Source organism: Dasypus novemcinctus, chromosome 6 (assembly GCF_030445035.2).
Source record: "Dasypus novemcinctus isolate mDasNov1 chromosome 6, mDasNov1.1.hap2, whole genome shotgun sequence".
NCBI lineage: Eukaryota > Metazoa > Chordata > Mammalia > Cingulata > Dasypodidae > Dasypus > Dasypus novemcinctus.
The window spans coordinates 51,343,232-51,363,589 of record NC_080678.1 but is presented as its reverse complement, the minus strand read 5'-3'; the positions used below and the strand labels follow the sequence as shown (position 1 = coordinate 51,363,589).

General features: G+C 36.2%; 1 protein-coding gene across 1 annotated transcript in view; it reads left to right on the top strand.

Moving 5' to 3' along the window:
* KIF20B (kinesin family member 20B) overlaps positions 1-20,358 on the top strand; it is an 87,765-nt gene that overhangs the window by 509 nt on the left and 66,898 nt on the right. The window contains 5 exon segments of the mRNA XM_058299496.2: positions 2,486-2,633; positions 16,908-16,994; positions 17,085-17,201; positions 17,720-17,858; positions 18,418-18,602. Of these exon segments, the coding sequence (XP_058155479.1) occupies positions 2,487-2,633; positions 16,908-16,994; positions 17,085-17,201; positions 17,720-17,858; positions 18,418-18,602 (675 nt within the window). The 5' untranslated portion in view covers position 2,486.

The following is a 20,358-nucleotide window of genomic DNA, read 5'->3' as shown; positions in this document are numbered from 1 at the left end:
GTTACTTCTGCTATGTCTAAAGTTAGAAACAGTGCCCGGCACATAGTAGACACTGTTTGCGATCCTTAATAATTTCTGGTTTTTTCCTGTTATTGTTGAGGTGCATTTCTCCTTTGCTATACCTACTTTCCTGAATCTCTGAAGTGAGCAGTTTACTTCAGCAGATGGCATGGCCTGTTTTAGTGAGGAGCCTGGTGGTGGCCGTCTGTTTCACTTATTTCCAGGCTGCTTTTGCCGGTGGCCGAGATCTTAGGGCTTTGTAGTGCCAAGCGGAAGGGTGTTTGTGTCTGAAGTGCGGTGATTGCTGTCAGCCTCCCTTTAGAAGGCTTCCGTTATCTGTTCTGTTCCCTGGTTCAGTGATTCCTGCCTAGCACAACTCTATTATTACTCCTTGCTGAACCGGGTTTTTCTCCTTGCCCAGTCATAGTTGACATAAGTTCATACCTTACCGGTTTGCTTGTTTTTAATTCCTACTTAAAAATTCAGGTTGTTTTATTATTATTATTATTTTATTTTAACAAAGGCAGCCTGTTTGCCCAGAAGTAGTACGTATATTTTTTAGATGTCCAGGACACATAACTTCGAGGTGTTAAATAATGTGAAGGGCTCATCATTTAGTTGTTACTCATACAGTAGTAGACACTGATATTTTTCACTAAAGTCTTCAATCATTGAGTCTTGTTAGAAAGAAGATTAAGATGCTGTTTCCCAGTCATGGAAACAACCTTCTGAAAGGAGAAATGAAATCTTGTATCCTGTCAATAAAGAGTAAATCACTAAAAGAGTAGGACCAATTTTTGGGGGGGTAGGGAGGATTTTATTTATTATGGTTATTTAAATCACTAGAATGGCGGGGTGTGTGTGTCTTTTTCACTAAGTCTCTGAATTTATTGTAGGGAATAAAATTAAGATATGGTATTTGCTCTCAAGAAATTTCCATTCTAGTTTGAGAGGCCACACATCAGTAGCAGTCAACTAAAATTATAAGAAGTGACTATACATCTAAATTTTAGAAGCATTAGGAAGCAGTTTATTAATTGAAAACTAATGTGTGAACAAGTACAAACTTCTTTTCTATAATCTAAATATTTTTAGGTACAAATCTTTTTTAATACAGTAATTTTTTAAAAAGATATAGCAGGAAACATTTTTAAAAAATAATTAAAACCAAATAATGAAATTTGTCTTCTAGTTTTCTGAGCATTTCCATGAAAATCTGCCTGTGAAATGTCAAGCAGGTATTTTAATGGTTTTGTAAACTGTTTCCACATATTCTAGATCAGCGATTATATTACATGCTATCAGATACATTTTTTTCTTAATTTTTAACCCATGAATTGAAATATTTAAACAAATTGGGGGAGCAGATGTGGCTCAAGCAGTTGAGCTCCTGTTTCTCAAATGGAAGGTCCTGGGTTCAGTTCCAGAAGCCTACTAAAAGCAAAGACAAACGACAAGCAATCAAATGAAAAAAACAACTCAGGGAAGCCAATGTGGCTTAGTGGTGAAGTGCTGTCTTCCCACTTATGAGGTCCCAGGTACAATCCCCAGCCCCAGTACCTCAAAAAAAAAATTTTTTTTTAAACAAATTGCATTTAAGAGATTTTCCTCTTTTCATTACTTTACTGAGTATACAATAAAAACAGCAATAACGATATTCACCTTAATTGTATGGCTACTTGACCCTGTAGTCTGCTGAGCCTTATAAAGGTAAATGTATAATTTCCCTTAGTTTTTTTGTTTGGGAGTCATTGTTCTGAATACTTTAAAAAATGTCAAAGGTAAATTCTAGCACAGCACTCTCTTCTTTTCCCTGGTATTGTGTACCTAGTAGATTCTCAATATTTAGAAGCTAATATTTTTTAATTTGAGGTAATCCTTAGGTTTAGTGATTTCATATTTAATTTAGTTGTAATAGCTCTCTGATACACTGATCCATATTCAACTTAATTTAAAACCTACTATGTGTCAGGTACTATTTTGGATATGTTCACATATATTACTTCTTTTTTTCTTGGGTTATTTAGAAGGAATTAATTGAAATTAATTTTGCAGATAGAACTGAGTTTTAACTCCTAAATGCTAAAACATTATAACGTCTATAAGTGACATTCTTCAGAAGTTATAACAACACAGTTATAATTTATTCCATGATCTCCTTAGTATTTGATTTCTGAGAGCATTTCAGGTAGAGATTAAATGTTTTATAGTGTCTTATTTTACAGATTACCTTTACTCATGAAATCTCTGGATGGATCTACCTAGGTTAAATTTTATTTGATTCAGAACCTGTAAATAAAGTGATTTTTTGTCCTTTCTAAGGGGCAGTGGTAAGTTATAGATGAGGCAGTATAATGTTTTCCTTTTCTGGAAATCTAATATATGGGGGGAGGTAGTAGACTGACTTGTAGATTTTTTAACCTATAGTTTGACTTACTTGCTGACTTACTAAGATTGTCTGAAGAAGTTGCTGTCATTCTTGCAGAATGGAATCTAATTTGAATCAAGATGGAGTGCCTAGACCATCTTATATTTTTAGTGCTGATCCAGTTGAAAGGCCTTCAGAAATAAACTTTGATGGCATTAAGCTTGATCTCTCCCGTGAATTTTCCTTAATTGCTTCAAACTCTGAGGTAAGTACAAGAAAAGTCTTGTGTTTATTATGACTGAACTGCAAGTGGGTCATTTTGTTGTTGTTGTTAGTTTGTTGGTGCCTAGAAACAGATTCGCAAATTTTCTGGATTTAAGGCAACCTTACTATATCTCAGTAATTTTTTATGGTGCCCCTAGGCCAAAAGAAATGCTTAACAGTTGCTTTCAAATAAATTAATAAGTATCTATGCCCTACCCTAGTAGCCAGTTGAAAAAAAAATAACATAAACTGAAAATAATAATTTCATTCTTGAAATTACCACAGTTATTTTCTAACGTGTACTTTTTGGACGACACTGTACAACTTCGCAAACCTTGAAATCAGTTTAGACAACAGCCACCCTCATTTCAAGTTCCTCATTGTTTTTGTGCAGTACTTGCTTTTTATCACAGCTACCTCTGAATTATTTTAATTTTTAAAAATTTGGATTATTTTTAAAATTAAGGTTTTCAGTTTCTAGGGCACAGTGGGATATTTTATATTTTGAGGAAACCACAGCAATATAGATATCTGTTGCCGATCACATGAACTATTAGCTTTGAGTAGTTCATGGTTTCAACATTAGATCACACTTTTAATGATGTCATATCTTTACAAATTTTTAAAAATTAAAATAATTCAGTGGTAATTAGACTGAAAAAGATATAAAAGTCCTTTCATCATCCCATCTGCTGCTACTGGTATGTTTGCTGTGTGTCTTTGTAGATCTTTTCTTAGACATTTACTTATTGATCTATTTATATTCATTCTGGCACTAGGGATCTGCACTGGGATCAAGGGCCAGCCAGGGTGCCATTGATCTGTCTATTTTATACCATCACCACACTATTTCCGTAGCTTTATAATAAGTCTTGAAATCAGGTGTTATGAATCTTCCAATTTTCTTTTCTTTTCCAAGAATATTTTGGCTATTTTAGGTCTTTTATATATCCATATACATTTTATTTCATTTCATATTTCATTTCATTTCTCCCTACCCCCTCGTTGTTTGCACTTGCTATGTCTGTTTATCTTCCTTGTTTCTTTAGGAGGCACTGAGAACCGAACCTGACACCTCCAATGTGGGAGGGAGGTGCCTAATTGCTTGAGCCACTCCATTCCCTGCTTTATGGTGTCTCTTATTTTTCTTCTTGTGTCTCTTGTTCCTGTCATATTGTTGAATCAGCTTGTCGCACCTGCCTGTCACATCAGCTTGCTGTCTTGCATGTCTTCTTTAGGAGGCACTGGGAACCTCCACACCCTGCTTTGCTGTGTCTCTCATTATGTTTTTTTTCTTGTGTCTCTTGTTGCTTCAGCTTGCTGCACCTGCCTGTCACACCAGCCCACTCTCTTCTTTAGGAGGCAATGGGAACTGAATAAGGGACCTCAGTGGGGTAGGCGGGAGCTCAATCACATGAGCACAGCCACTTCTTTACATATACATTTTAGAATCTATCAGTTTCTACAGTAACTGTTAGGATTTTTATCTGGGTTTACATTGAATCTATGGATCAGTCTGAAGAAAATTGACATCTTAACAATATCAAGTTTTCTATTGCATGATAAGCTTTCAGTCAGAATAGATTCATTTTAATTTTCTTGTTTTATATAAATAGAAGCATATAGTATGTGCCCTTTTTTGAAACTGGTCTGATTTTATTTATTTAGCATACTCACTTTGAGAGGTTATCCCTTTTTATTATTCATTGAATGGATCTCCCACATTCTGTTTAGCCATTCACTTGCTGATGGACATTTCAGTTGTTTTCAGATTTTGGCTTTTACAAATAAAGCTGCTGTGAATATTCATGTACACATTTTTGTATGGACATGTATTTCCTTTGCTTTTGGGTGGATTGACTGCATTTTTTTTTTATTGAAGTATATAACTCATACATAAACAATAAGTGTACTGTAATAGTTGTGAACTTACAAAACAGACATATATAACATCATATAGGACTCTCACACCTCACCCTACCACTAATACCTTGCATTGTTAAACCTTTTTAACTGATTAAAGAACATTGACAAAATATTACTATTAACCAAAGTATTTTCCCCCAACTCCCCCATTATTATTATTTATATCCTTTATATATAAACATACATAAACAATAAGTGTATAGTAAAAATTGTGAACTTACAAAGCATGCATGCATAACATCATAGAGGGGTCCTATACATCAATCCTCCACCAACACCTTGCATTGTCATGGGATGTTTGTTACAACTTATGAAACAATATTGTCAAAATCTTACTACTAATTATAATCCTTATATTTGGTGTATTTTCCCCCAACCTACCCTATTATTATTTAAATATATTTTTTATGACAGAAGTTGTAAACTTATAAAACATTCATGCACATGTGCAGAATTCCCAAACAACACCCCTCTATCAACACACCACACGTGGTGGAACATTTGTTACAAATAATATAATATCATCTGATTGTTACCACATCCATAGGGTACATTTGGTACACATTTTCCATACTGTCCCATTATCGACCCAGTACATCTTTGGCATAGATACAAGAATATTATTACTGTTAACCACAGTCCATAGGTCGCTCCAATTGTATCTTTCCCATGCTTCTGCACATTCCCACCACTCTGCAGTAGTGATGTACATTTTCTTTAGCTAACAAAGGATACTCTTGCATCTGTACCAAAAACCACAATTCTCATCCACCTCTTGGTTTACTGTGCTATTCTATTCCTAGCATATTCTCTAGCATTCTGTTCATTGGCATTTACATACCTAGACTACCATTTTCAGCCACATTCCCATTTATAAACTAGCTGTTATTGTGTGTTACCATCCACTCTATACATTTCCACACTTTCACAGTAAAGCTAATTAAAACTGCTGCATACATTAAACATCAGTAGTCCATCTCAATCCTCCTTCTATCTCCTTTAAAAATCTACCACCTACTACCAGGTCTTGAAGATATTTTCCTACCATTTCTTCCAGAAGTTTTATGGTTCTTGCTTTTCATTTTTAAGTTTTTGATCCATTTTGAGTTAATTTTTGGATAAGGTGTGAGATAGGGGTCCTCTTTCCTTCTTTTGGCTATGGATATCCACTTCTTTCAGCACCATTTGTTGAATGGACTGTTCTGCCTGAGCTGTGTAGGTTTGACCATATATGTGAGGGTCTGTTTCTGAACCATCAATATGGTTCTATTGGTCTATGTGTCTGTCTTTATGCTAGTACCATGTTATTTTATTCACTATAGCTAGGTATTATAATTTAAAGTCTAGAGAGGAGAGTTTGCTTTTCGATTTTAAGATGTTTCTGGCTATTCAGGACCACTTACCTTCCAAGTAAATCTGATAATCATGTTTTCAATTTTTAAAAAGGAAAAAATATGCTGGTAGACTTTTTATTGGGATTGCATTGAAATCTGTATATCAATTTGAGTGGAATTGACATCTTAATGATATTTAGTTTTCCAATCCATGAACATGGAATGTTCTTTCAGTTATTTAGGGCTTATTTGATTTCTTTTAACATTGAGTTGCAGTTTTCTGAATACAAGTGCTTTACATCGTTGGTTAAGTTTATTCCTACTTGAGTTTTATCTGTCATATTTTATTTTCACTACTCTTTTGACATTTATAAGTTTTATTGATATAATCTTCATTTCTAGACTCTTCTAGGCTTCTCTCTCCTTTCTTTTCAGGCCCTAGTACACCCTTTAGAATTTCCTGAAAATCTTATCTCTTGCTTAGAAATTCTCTGTTTTTGTTTATCTGTGAATATTCTAAACTCACCTTCATTTTTGGAAGACAGTCTTGTAGGATATGAGATTCTTGGCTAGAAGTTTTTCTCTTCTATCTTAAATATATCACACACTGTCTTCTTGCATTCATGATTTCTGGTGAGAAATCAACACTTAATCTTATTGGGTATCCCTTATATGTTATGCATTGCTTTTTTCTTGCTGTTCTCAGACATTCTGATTAATATGTGTCTCAGAGTTGTTCTATTCAGATTTTTTCCGGATGGGATTATGTTGTGCTTCTTGGACATGGATATCTATGTCCTTCAGTAGGGTTGGGAAATTTTCTACCATTATTTTTTCAAATATTCCTTCTGCCCTTTTTCCCTCCTCTTCTCCTTCTGGGATACCCATGACATATATTTTTGCACATCTTTTGTTGTCATTTAGTTCCCTGAAACCTTGTTCAGTTTTTTCCATTATTTTCTTCATCTGTTCTTTTGTATGTTCACTTTCAGAGGCTATTTCTTCAAGCTCACCTATCCTTTCTTTTGTCTCTTCAAATCTGCTATTATGATTCCAAAGTTTTTAAAATTTCATTTATTGTGCCTTTTTTTCTCATAACATCTGCTATTTTTCTATGTATACTTTCAAATTCTTCTTTGTGCTCATCCAATGTCTTCTTAATATCCTTAATCTCTTTAGCCATCTCATTGAATTTATTAAGGAGATTGGTTTGAACATCTATGATTAGTTGTCTCAACTCCTTTATGTCATCTAGAGGCTTATCTTGTTCCTTTAACTGGGCCATGTCTTCCTGTTTCTTGGTGTGGATTGTAATTTTTTTTTGGTGTGTTGGCACCTGGCATACTAGAGTATTTATTCTTGGTACAGTTTTTCTCTTTAGTTTAGGATTTCCTGCCATTTCTCCCTTGCCGGTTGTGTAGTATGAACCAAGGATGTAGTTGGTGCTATTAAACTTTGGAGGCTCAAGCTGCCCTCGTTGCCCCAGGGACCGATGAAGCTTCTCCCAACTTTCTCCTTTGCCAGGGGTGGGGACAGAGTCACAGCTGTGTGGAATAACCAAGTGGTGCAGTCCTAGACTATAGTTGCCCAGAGAGACTGATGAAGCTTCACGTTCTTTTCTCCCCTGCCTGGGGCGGGATGGAGCTGCAGGTATAGGCAGCAATCTATGCAGTGCAGGTCCAAGATGACCATGATTGCCCCGATAGACTTCTGATTATTCGGTCTGTGTCAGCCAAATGTACCTGAAGTTACCTGGATAAGCTACAGGGCAGGGCTGACGCCTAGGTTGGGGCTGCAGGCTGATCTGGGTAAAAGAAACTGGTTCCTACCATCACTGTGATTTTAGGTCAGCCCAGCTTCCCCTCAGGCTGGGAGCAGAGGAAAAATGGCTGCTGCTAGAGTAAAAATGGCTGCTGCCAGCCTCTTTCCACCGGGACAAGTTCAAACTTCAGTTGTTCTTAGGGTTATACTCTAGCCAGCCGAATCCACCAATCAGTAGCTGAAATTGGTGGCAAACTGTCTCCTCCTCCCCTTTTTTTGGGAAATGGAGCTTCAAATTCCAGCCACAGAATAGCTCCTGGGGCAGTTTGTGCTGCCAAAGTAGGATGATCACCGGCCTCCGCAGCTTGGCTGGTAATTTCCCGGAGAGGCTGGCTCAGGTCCCCCAGCTTCCTCCCTCCCAGAGGTAGGGTTGGGGCTTATGCTAGAGCTGCAGTCTGACCTGGATGGAAAGAAGCCAGTCCTTACCAGCACTGTGATTTTCAGTCCGCCCCGCTTCCCCTTGTGCCAGGCACGTAGTGAAGATGGTGGCTACTGGCCTCTTTCTGGCTTGGACAAGTTCAAATTTTAGCTGTTCTCAGGATTACACTCCAGCCCATCAGATTTACTCATCAATAGCTGAAGTTGGTGCCCAACTCTCTCTTCTCCCCCCCTTCCCCCCCATTTTTTGGGAAATGGAGCTTTCAGTTCCAGCCACGGAACTGCTCCCGAAGCGGTTTATGCCTCCAGTGGAGGATGGGCACTGGCCTCTGTGGCGTGTAGTGCTCTGCTAATGAATTTTCTCTGCAGATGGACAGTCTCCTCCTTCCATTCCTTTAAGGATGTGGCAGGATGCTCTTCTGGTCTCCTGGATCTCCCAAACAGGTGCTTCAGCCAGCTCCTGATAGCTCTGGGTGTTTACTAACTGCCCTATAGGAGGAGCTGACTCTAGGAGGTCCTTACTCCACTGCCATCTTCCTGGTTATCTCACTGCATCATATTTTAAGAAATTATTAAACATTTTGGAGTGATTATACCATTTTGCATTCCCAGAAGCAGTGTATGAGAGTTCTAGTTGTTCTATATCCTCAGCAACACTTGGTCAGCAACACTTCAGCTGTTTTCATAGATGTATATTGTTAGCAAATTGTGGTTTAATTTGCATTTACTTAGTTACTAAATATGTTTAGTATGTTTTAATGTGCTTATTTGCTATTTGTATTTCTTCTTTGGTGAAATGTCTAATCAAATCTTTTGCTCATTAAAAAAATTGAGTGTTTTCCTATTAAATTTTGAGTTTTTTAAATATATTCTGGATATATGCGTCATGAATATTTCCTCTTAGTCTATGGCAGTACTTTCATTCCCTTAATATTTTTTGAAGAGGAAAATTTTAAATTTCAGTAAAGTCCAGTTTATCAGTTCTATTATAAATTGTGCTTTTTGTATTCTATCTAAAAACTCTTAATGCCAAGGCAACAAAATTTTCTCCTCTGTTTTATTCTAGAAGTTTCATAGTTTTGTGCTTTGCGTTTAGGTCTGTGATCCTTTTTTTTTTTTTTTTTTTTTTTTTTTTTTGAGGAGGTACTGGGGATTGAACCCAGGACCTCATTTTTGCTTAACCACCAAGCTACAACTGCTCCCCTCTATCATTCTTTTTTGAGTAAGTTTGTATACAGTGTGATGTGTACCCAGGTCCTTTCAGCTTGTATTTAGGTATTGAATTGTTAAACCACCCTTTTTTCCCTTTTTTTTTTTTTAAGATTTATTTTTTATTTATTTCTCTCCCCTTCTCCACCCCCCGCCCCCTCAGTTGTCTGCTCTCTGTGTCCATTTGCTGTGTGTTCTTCTGTGACCGCTTCTTCCTTATCAGTGGCACCGGGAATCTGTGTTTCTTTTTGTTGCATCATCTTGTTGTGTCAGCTCTCTGTGTGTGTGGTGCCATTCTTGGGCAGGCTGCACTTTCTTTCATGCTGGGTGGCTCTCCTTACGGGGCGCACTTCTTGCACGTGGGGCTCCCCTTTGTGGGGGACTCCCCTGTGTGGCATGGCACTCCTTGCACGCATCACACTGTGCATGGGCCAGCTCCACAAGGGTCAAGGAGGCCTGGGGTTTGAACTGTGGACCTCCCATGTGGTAGGTGGATGCCCTATCCATTGGGCCAAATCTGCTTCCCCCTTGTTCCCCTTTTTTAAAAAAATCACACATTTATATATGTGTGATTTATTTCTTGATGCTCTTGATGTTCTATTTTGTTCCACTGAACCATTTGTCTGTCTTTATGCTGGCTCCAATTACTGTAGCATTGAAATAAATCTTGAAAAAAATAAAAATAAATTTTGAAACAACGTAATATTTGCTCTAAAATTGTCCTCATTTTCAAAGTTGTTTCAGCTTTTCTAGGTCCTTTGCATTTCCTCGTGAATTTGTTCTTTATTATTATTATTATATAGAAAAGTTGTAGACTTACAGAAAAATCATGCTGAAAGTACAGAGTTCCCATAAATCCCCTCCACAATAACACAGTTTTCCCTCTTTGATTTAGTGTGGACCTTTGTTAAAATTGATGAAACAATATTATACTATTGTTATATTATTAACTATAGTCCAAAGTTTATATTAGGACTCATACTTTGTGTTGTATAGTTCTATAGTCTTTTAAAATTTTTTACTCTGGCAACATATTTACAATCTAACGTTTCCTATCTTAACCACTTTAAATTATACAATTCATTGGTATTGATTGTATTCACAGTGTTGTACTACTGTTGCCACTATGCCACTATCCATTAAATAACCCCAAACGAAACTACCAGTTAAATGTTACCTCTCCATTCCCTACCCCACCCTGGCCCTTGGTAACTTGTATTCTAGTTCCTGGCTTTATGATTTGCAATTTGCATATTCTAGTTATTTTACATAAGAGGAATCATTGCAATATTTGTCCTTTCTGTCTGACTTATTTCATGCAATGTCTTCAAAGTTCATCCATGTTACAGCATGTATCAGAACCTTGTTGCTTTTTATGGCTGAATAATATTCTATTGTATGCTTATGCCACATTTTGTTTATCCATTCATCAGTTGAAGGACTCTTGGGTTGCTACTACCTTTTGGCTATTGTGAATAATGCTTCTGTGAATAATATCGTGCAAATATCTGTTCAGGTCCCTATTTTCAGTTGGTATATATCTAGAAGTAGAATTGCTGTATTACATGGTAAATTCTGTGTTCAACTTTCTGAGAGCTGCTAGACTGTTTTCCACAGCAGTTGTACCATTTTACATTCCCACCAAAAATGTAACTTCAATAGCACGTGAAAACTCTTCATCCTATACAGTTCCATCCTTCACCTTTACATTGTCATTGTCACAGATTACATATTCCTATATTGTGTACCCAGTAATGTAGATTTATAATTATTTTTTGTACATTTGTGGGTTTTTTGCCTTTTCTTTTTTTTCGAGAAGTTTATAGGACAATCATGCATAAAATACAGGATTCTTACACACCATCCTACCACCAAACCTTGCATTCATATGCAACATTTGTTACAATTGATGATAGCACACTTTTATAATTGTACTATTAATAAGTCCATATTTTAGCTCAGAGTTCATTGTGTACTATAGGTCTGTGGATTTTTTTTTTCTGTTGCCATATATACAATCTAACATTTCTCCTTTTAATCATATTCAGATATATACTTCAGTGCTGTTAATTGCATTCACAATGTTGTGCAATCAAAACATTTCCATCATCCAAATAGGAACCCTGTGCATTTTAAGCCTTGACTTCCCTATCCCTACCCCATTCCTTGTTAACCTATATTCTAGATCCTGACTCTAGGAAATTTCTTTTTCTAGTTGTTTCAAAGCAGTGAGATCATACAGTATTTGTCCTTTTGTGTTTGGCTTATTTCACTCATCGTGATGTCTTCAAGGTTCATCCAGGTTGTCTCATGTATCAGGACTTCATTCCTTTTTATGACTGAATGATATTCCACTGTGTATATACGTTTTATTTGTCCACTCATTGGTTGGTGGACACTTGGGTTGTTTCCATCTTTTGGCAGTTGTGAGTAATGCTGCTCTGAACACTGGGGTGCAAATATCTGTTGAGTCACTGCTTTCAATTCTTCTGATATATATCTTACAGTAGAATTGCCAGGTCATATGGTAGTTCTTTACTTAACTTTCAGGGAAACCACCAAACTGTCTTCCACAGCAGCTGCATTATTTTACACTGCCACCAGCAATGAATGTGCTCCTATTTCTCCACATCTTCCCTAATGCGTATTTTCCATTTTAATAGCAGCATTCTAATGGGTGTGAAATGATATCTTATTGTGGTTTTGATTTGCATTTCCCTGATGGTTAATGATGAGCACCTTTCCATGTGTTTTCTGCCCTTTTGTATATCTTCTTTGGAGAGAGATCTATTCAAATCTTTTGCCCATTTTTTAATTGGGCTGCCTTATTGTTAAGTCAAAGGATTTTTTTATCTATTTTGGATATTAAACTTTTATTGGATATGTGTTTTTCTGTATTTTCTCCCATTGCGTAGGTTGTTTTACTTTCATGATAAAGTCATTTAAGACAAAAAAAAGTTTTTAATTTTGATGAGGTCATATTCATATGTTTTTTCTTTTGTTACTTACACTTTGGTTGTAAAGTCTAAGGAATCACTTCCTAACACAAGGTCCTAAAGATGCTTCCCTATGTTTTCTTCTAGGAATTTGATAGTTCTGGCTCTTATATTTAGGGCTTTGATTAATTTTGAATTGATTTTTGTATATGGCATTAGTAGAGGGGTCCTCCTTTTTTTTTTTTTTCTTTCTGTGTTCATGAACTGGAAGACTAAATGTCATTAAGATGTCAGTACTATCCAAAGCAATTTATAGATTCAATGGAGTCCCAGTCAAAATTCCAGCAATCTTCTTTGCAGAAATGAAAAATCTAGTCATTTATATGGAAGGGCAAGGGGCCCCTAATAGCTAAAGCCGTCATTAAAAAGAAGCATAAATTTGGATTACTTAACTTCCCAATCTTAAAACTTATTACAAAGTCACAGTAATCAAAATAGCATGGTACTAGCTCAAGGATAGACATATAGATCAATGGAATTGAATTGGAGCTGAGAAATCAACCCTCACATTTATGGCCAACTGATTTTTGACAAGGTGGCAAAAACCACTCAATTGGGAAATTCAACAAATGGTGCTGGGAAACTGGATCTCCATTAAAAAAACAACAATAAGGACTTCTTTGCAATTGTGTTTTTTAAATTGTTATATATATATTTTTTAATTATTTTTATTCCTTGCCCCCATGACTCCCTCATCTGTCTGCTTGTCTTTATGAGGTAAGAGAAACTGAACCCGGGACCTCCCATGTGGGAGACAGGCGCCCAACTGCTTGAGCCACATCCACGTCCTGCAATTGATTTTTTTTTCTCTTCCCCTCCCCTTGGCCCCCCCTTCTCTGCTGGTTTTGCTTGTGTCCATTCGCTGTGTGATCTTCTGTATCCATTTCTCTTTTTTGTCTTATCTTCTTGTCTTTCTCCCCTAGGATTCACCGGGATTCGATCCTAGGGACCTCTTATGTGGAGAGAGGTTCCCTGTCAGTTGCGCCACCTCAGTTCTCAGTCTCTGCTCTGCTTCACCTTGACTCTCCCCTTTGTCTCTCTTTTGTTGTGTCATCTTGCTGCATGACCCACTTGCATGAGCACTGGCTCACCGTGCGGGCACTTGCCTTGATGCTTGGGCACTTGGCTCACTCGCCACACAGGCTCTGGCTTACTGTGCAGGCACTTGGCTCACCACGCAGGCATTCATGTGGCCACTTGGTTCACCACGCAGGCACTTGCTCACCGCACAGGCATGCTTTCTCTTCTTTTTCACTAGAAGGTCCCAGGGGTCAAACCTGGGTCCTCCCATATGGTAGGTGGAGGCCCTATCACTTGAGCCACGTCTACTTCCCTGCAATTGTTTTTGTTGTTCTTCTTCTTCTGTGTCTGTATTTATTTTTATTTAATCCCCCCCCCCTCCCCCGGCTTGCTTGTTGTCTGCTCCCTGTGTCCATTTGCTGTGTGCTCTTCTGTGTTTTTACTTGTCTCCCTTTTTGTTTCATCACCTTTCTGAGTCACCTCTCTGCGGTGCTTGCGGACTGCGGCACTCCATGGCATGCAGGCGAGCCTGCCTTTACAAAGAGGCCCCAGGATGCAAACCCAGGGCCTCCCATATCGTAGACAGGAGGCCAACTGATTGAGCCATAGCCGCTTCCCCCTGCAATTGTTTTTTAAATCATGTGGGAAATAAGAGTTACAAATAAAAAACAATAATATGGTGTTTATATTTGTTTACCTAGTTTTCTTTACTGGGCCTCTTTGTTTCTTTATACAGATTCAAGTTACTGTCTAGTGTTCTTTCGTTTCAATCTGATGATTCCTTTTGCATTTTGTGTAGGGCTAGTCAGTTAGTATCAAACTCCTTCAATTCTTGTTTAACCAGGAGTGTCTTTTAATTTCTCATCATGTTCAACAGACCCTTTTGTTGTATATAGAATTCTTGGTTGGTGTTTTTTTGTCCTCCCAGCACTTTAAATTTATCATCTCACTGGTTTTTTTTGCCTTCATTGGTTCTAATGAGAAATTGCTGTTAATCTTATTGATTGTTAATCACTTATCTTTTACTGATTTCAAGATTCTCTGTCTTTGCTTTTGACAATTAGTGTAATTTTTTTTTTAAGATTTATTTTATTTATTCCCCGCTCCCCTTGCTGCTTGCACTCACTGTCTGCTCTCTGTCTGTCTGTCTTCTTCTCAGGAGGCACTAGGAACCTTCCAACTAGGGAGAGAGGCTCTCAATCATTTGAACCACAACAGCTCCCTGGTTTGTTGTGTCTCTCATTGTCTTTTCCTCTGTCTCTTTTTCATTGCATCATCTTGTGTCAGCTTTCCTTGCAGGCCAGCTTCGCCACGCCAGCCAGCTTCTCTTCACACAGGAGGCCGCAGGAATTGAACCTGGGACTTCCCATATGGTAGATGGGAGCCACATCCACTTCCCTGTATAATTTGTCTTACTGTGAATCTCTGTGAATTCTTCCTACTTGGAAGTCCTCAAGTTTCCTGGATATGTAGATTTATGGCTTTCATCAAATATAGGAAGTTTTCAAGTATTATTTCTTCAAATGTTTGTTCTACCCTTTTTTTCTCTTTTCCTTCTGAGACTCCCATAATATGTAAATATGTATTTTGGTTCACTTGGTGAGGACCCAAGCCTCTTAGATTCTGTTCAATTTCCCTCATTCATTGTTCCTTCTGCTCCTCAGACTGGATAACTTCAGTTGTCCTCTCTTTAAGTTCACTGGTGTTTTGTTCTTCCTGCTCAAATCAGCTGTTGAACCCTACTAGTGAATTTTTCATTAGTTTATTGTAATTTTCAGGTCTAGAATTTCTGTTTGATCCTTTTTTATAATTTTTCTTCATCTATATTCTCATTTTGTTCATAATCATTTTCCCCATTTCCTTTAGTTCTTTGTCCATGTTTTTCTTTAGTTCTTTGACCATACTTATGACAGTTTTAAACTATCCAATAAGTCCAGTGTATGGGCTTCTTCAGGGATGGTTTCTGTTGCTTTAGTTTTTCCTTTGAATGGGCCATCTTTTTCTTTGAATGCCTTGTTAGTTTTTATTGAAAACTGGACCTTTGAATAGGAAAACGTTGTCACACTGTAAATCACTTCTCCCCTCCTTCCCAAACTTGCTTTTTTTGTGATTGTTGACAGCTGTAGTAGTTCGCTTATTTAGTGACTTTTCCCACCTGTTTTTGCAAAGACAGTATTCCAAGTCACTTGTGGTCATTGAAGTCTCTCTTCTTTTAGGTGTGTTCAGCTAATGTTTTGACAGGGATTTCCTTGAATACTAGGAGCTCAAAAACAAATAAAATTCCTCTCCTGTTGTTTGAAGATTGATTCTGCTTTCATGTTCCTTCAACACTTGGCCAGGTTTGCACTGAACCTAGAGATCAGCCCAAGCTGAAACTTGCATTCCTGGGATAAACCACTTTTGGTCAAGATATATTTTCCTATTTTATTCATTGGCTACTATTTTGTTAAGGAATTTTTGCATCTATTTTATTTTTTATTTTTATTTATTTTATTTATTTTTTAAAATTTCCTATATTCTCCCATTCAATATTGACTGCCAGAATGAAACAAAAAGTGGAAGGACTTTCTTTTCCTGTATCTGTAGTGGGAAACTTAGCAGCATACATTAACTGCCCCAGGTCTGTCAGAGATACATTATGCAACTATTTTAGGTAGAGATATTTTTCTGTAGGTTTTTCCTGAGATTATATTTAGCAGATTGTGGTGTCAAGGTCATGTCACGCTCATAAAATTACTTGAGAAGTATTTCCTTTCTGTATTTTTAAAGAGTGTATGTGAGTTTTGTATGATTACTTCCTTAAATGTTCCAGGGAATTTCCCAGTGAACTACCAGGGTCTGGAGTTTTCTTTGTGGGATTATGAATTCTTTGATTATGAACTGAATGTCTTTAATACATATAGAGTTATTCAGATTTTCTAGTTCTTGTGTTTTTAGGTTAGTTGTGTTTTTCAAGCAATTGTTTCCATTTTATCTAAGTTTTCTTTTTTAATTCAAAAAATAATTTTGTTTATTTTTTTAAATGTGCTTAAGCCTTATTATTTTCTCCCTAAAGCAATCAGTAAAGGAAATATTATATAGTAAAACAATTCTGAATGCATGGTGGAATTCAGCATTTGGGTTAAGAGACTATTCTGGTTACATGTAATTTTTTTCCCTAAAGTTATATTTTTTAATGACTTAGAACTGCATTCATTGTGCTAGGTATAAAGGTTAGGATTTTATGGCACTAAAAGCTTCTTATAGATTTCACATGTAAATAGAAGGTAGAGGAAATTGAATTTTTTTAAAAACAGATTTGTTGAGTTCTTTAAATATATATAACGGTTAAAAACAAATAGTGAGGAGAGCCATGTGGCTCAGTGGTTGAGCACTGGTTTTCCACTTACTACGTCCCACGTTTAATCCCTAGCCCTAGAACCTCAAAAACAACAACAACAGCAACAACAACAAAAAACAAATAGTGTTTGCTAAAGATTCTTTATAATGTAAGATTTTTATGTAACATTGCCAGCCAGTTAAAAGAAAGGTGATCTCCAAAAATGTTATAATCTGAATTTTTAAAAATATAGCTATTTTCTTTTCTTTAAGACAAATAGTGTGGAACCCAGAGATTATCTCCAGGTTTGCCTTCGAATAAGACCATTCACACAGTCAGAAAAGGAACATGAGTCTGAGGTTTGTGTTTAATTCAACTGGATTTTAATATTTTACATTCATTAAATGGACAAAATAGCAATATTCTCTTTCTTTGGATATATGTCCTAGGGTTGTATATATATTCTGGATTCACAGACTGTTCTATTGAAAGATCCCCAAAGCCTCCTTGGTCGATTAAGTGAGAAAAGCTCTGGACAGATGGCACAGAAATTTAGTTTTTCCAAAGTAAGTACCCATGTGTAACTGAAGTGGTTTTGTTGTTGTTTTTAACTTAAAAAGGCTTAGCTAAATTGCTATATAAATGTATGCAATGAACTATACATTTGGGGCTTATGGAACTTAAGACTTTAGATGATGATATTTTTTTCCTCAGAATTCAGACAATTTTAGATCTATAAATATAATTGGAGGTGAATAAATACTGTATAGTTTTTAATATCCTGACATTTTTTCCCTTTGTTTTTGTGTGTGTGTGTGTTGTTTTTTTTTAAGGAAAGATTGTTTTCAAAGTTTAGATGAAAACTAATTGGCTGAGTTAGATTCCTGTCTTTTAAATTTTCTGAAGCTTAATAAGTACTTAAGATATCAAGTGTATTTTTTGGGAGTGGGGCTATGACACCAATTATAATAATAAAGATTATAAAATTATTCTTTTAAATTTTTTAAACATGAGAGCAAGGGTAGAAGACGTGAATATAATCATGAATTTTCTAAACATAATTTGTTTTAAAATGCTTTTTTAGGTGTATGGCCCAGAAACTACACAGAAGGAATTCTTTCAGGGTTGTATTATGCAGCCAGTAAAAGACCTCTTGAAAGGACAAAGTCGGCTGATTTTTACTTATGGGCTAACCAATTCAGGAAAAACATATACATTTCAAGGTAAATAAATTGCTTTGCTTTTGATGGAAAGGAAAAATAATAATTTCACTTAGATTTTCATAATATTTGTTGCACAGTTATGTTTCCATCACCCAGTATACAATTCTTGTTTTTAATAGTAATAATAATTTGATGTGTATTTCTGATATCTCTTAATTCAGATTGATTTAATTCACTCCAAATGAGATAGAATAAAATAATAAAAATTAAGGAAAAGCATTGATATGACATAGAGATTTAAGAATAACCAAGAGCTACATTATATTTCATTTTGGTTTTATACTTTCTGATAATGGGTGATTATAGATCTTAATATTATTGCCTGATCTGAATGTAAAATTTCAAATGTTGCCTCAGAATAAAGTAGTTGATATAATGTCAATAATGTGCTAAAGACCAAAGTGATGGAAAACTTTGAATAAGTCCTTAACTTCCCTTACTTTTCTCTTAACTGTTTACACTTGTCTGTTTGTGATATAAAAGGATCCTTAATAAAGGGCCAGGGAAATTTCCTCCTTCCTGATACTCAGAGAATATGAAACAAAAATTCTTTTCTCAGGCACAGAAGAAAATATTGGTATTCTGCCTCGAACTTTTAATGTATTATTTGATAGTCTTCAGGAAAGACTGTATACAAAGATGAATCTTAAACCACATAGATCCAGAGAATATTTACGGTTATCACTAGACCAAGAGAAAGAAGAAATTGCTAGCAAAAGTGCATTGCTTCGGCAAATTAAAGAGGTACGAAAATACTTAAGTATGTAAAATATGTATAAATCATGACCTTTTATGAATTCTTTAGGAGTTTGTTTCAGTCCATATTGGAATTTTTTTTAGTGATTGTTATCTTTTTTTTTTTTTAAGATTTATTTATTCATTTATTCCCCCCCACACACGTTGTCTGTTCTGTGTTTATTTTGCTGCGTCTTCTTTGTCCACTTCTGTTGTTGTCAGTGGCATGGGAATCTGTGTTTCTTTTTATTGCATCATCTTGTTGTGTCAGCTCTCTGTGTGTGCGGCACCATTCCTGGGCAGGCTGCACTTTCGCGCTGGGTGACTCTCCTTACGGGGCACACTCCTTGCGCGCATCAGCACTGTTCATGGGCCAGCTCCACCCAGGTCAAGGAGGCCTGGGGTTTGAACCACGGACCTCCCATGTGGTAGATGGACGCCCTAAGCACTGGGCCAAATCCGCCGCCTATCTTTTTTTTTTTTGAGAAAAATATTAAAAGTTTGTATACAGACATCTCTTACACTTATTTTGTATTGTGCAAGCAGCAAGATTAAGTAAACAATACAAATGTAAGTGATTCTGAAATCTTTTGTGATTACTATAGAAAGAGCATTGTGCTTTTTATGTACTTTTTAATGTTTTTTGTTTTCATTTTATTTTTTTATGTAATTTTTTTAAAAATCATTTTTTAAATTGTAAAACTACTATGTATACACAAAGTTTAAAAAGGGGAATATGAGATATAGACAGTAAACATTTCTTACAGTTTTATTTTTCTCCCTATAAAATCCATGCACAGAGCTTTCTATATATAACTGTATTAGTCAGGGTTCTCTAGGGAAAAGAATCAACAAGAGATATCTGTCAATAGTAAGCGATAAGAATCTTTAATGTGACTGTGGGGATGCACAAGTCCAGGTTCCACAGGCAGGCTGCAACCAGGGGCTGCAATGAAAAGTCCAGTGAAGGTTCTTGACAAGTTCTGGGAGACATTGGCTGTCCAAAGACAAGCTGGGAAATTCTCACTCAGTGCTGGAATCACTTCCCCTTTTAAGGCATTCATCTGATTGGATAAAATGTCGCTCATTGCTAATGGCAATCTCCTTGATTGATGTAATTGTAATCAGCTATCTATGATTTACCACTGCAATAAAGTCAATGGTGACTAAAGTCCATAAATGCCCTTGTATTGCAGTTAGCCCAGTGCTTGCTTAACCAAACAACTGGGCACAATTACCTGGCCGAGTTGACACATTAACCAATCCATCACATACATATACATATGTGGTTTTATATATGTATATACGGTCGTATATATTGTGGCATATATCTTTCCTTTGTATTTTATGTATAGGATATAGTCACCTTTTTAAAACAAAAAAAGATCTTACTATACTTACCATTCTATATAACCTGCTCTTTTATTAAATACACCTTAAATATCTTACTACCATAATTCAGGTGTCCATTATTTGTTAATTTATGTGTTTGCCTTGTTTTTTCTTTTTAATCAGTTTGTTAAACCAATTTCCTGTTGATGGAAATTTTGGATTATTTCCATGTTTTGCTGTTTTACATAATGCTTCAGTGGGCAACATTCTTTTGCAAATATATTTGTATTTATGAATTTTTATGGATAAATTGCTAGCAATATTGGGAACATCTTTGTAAAAGGATTGCATATTTAATATTTTTATACTCAGAGTACTCTGGCACCATCATCAACAAATGATGATGCTAGTTTTCCCAGATTCTGGCCAACAC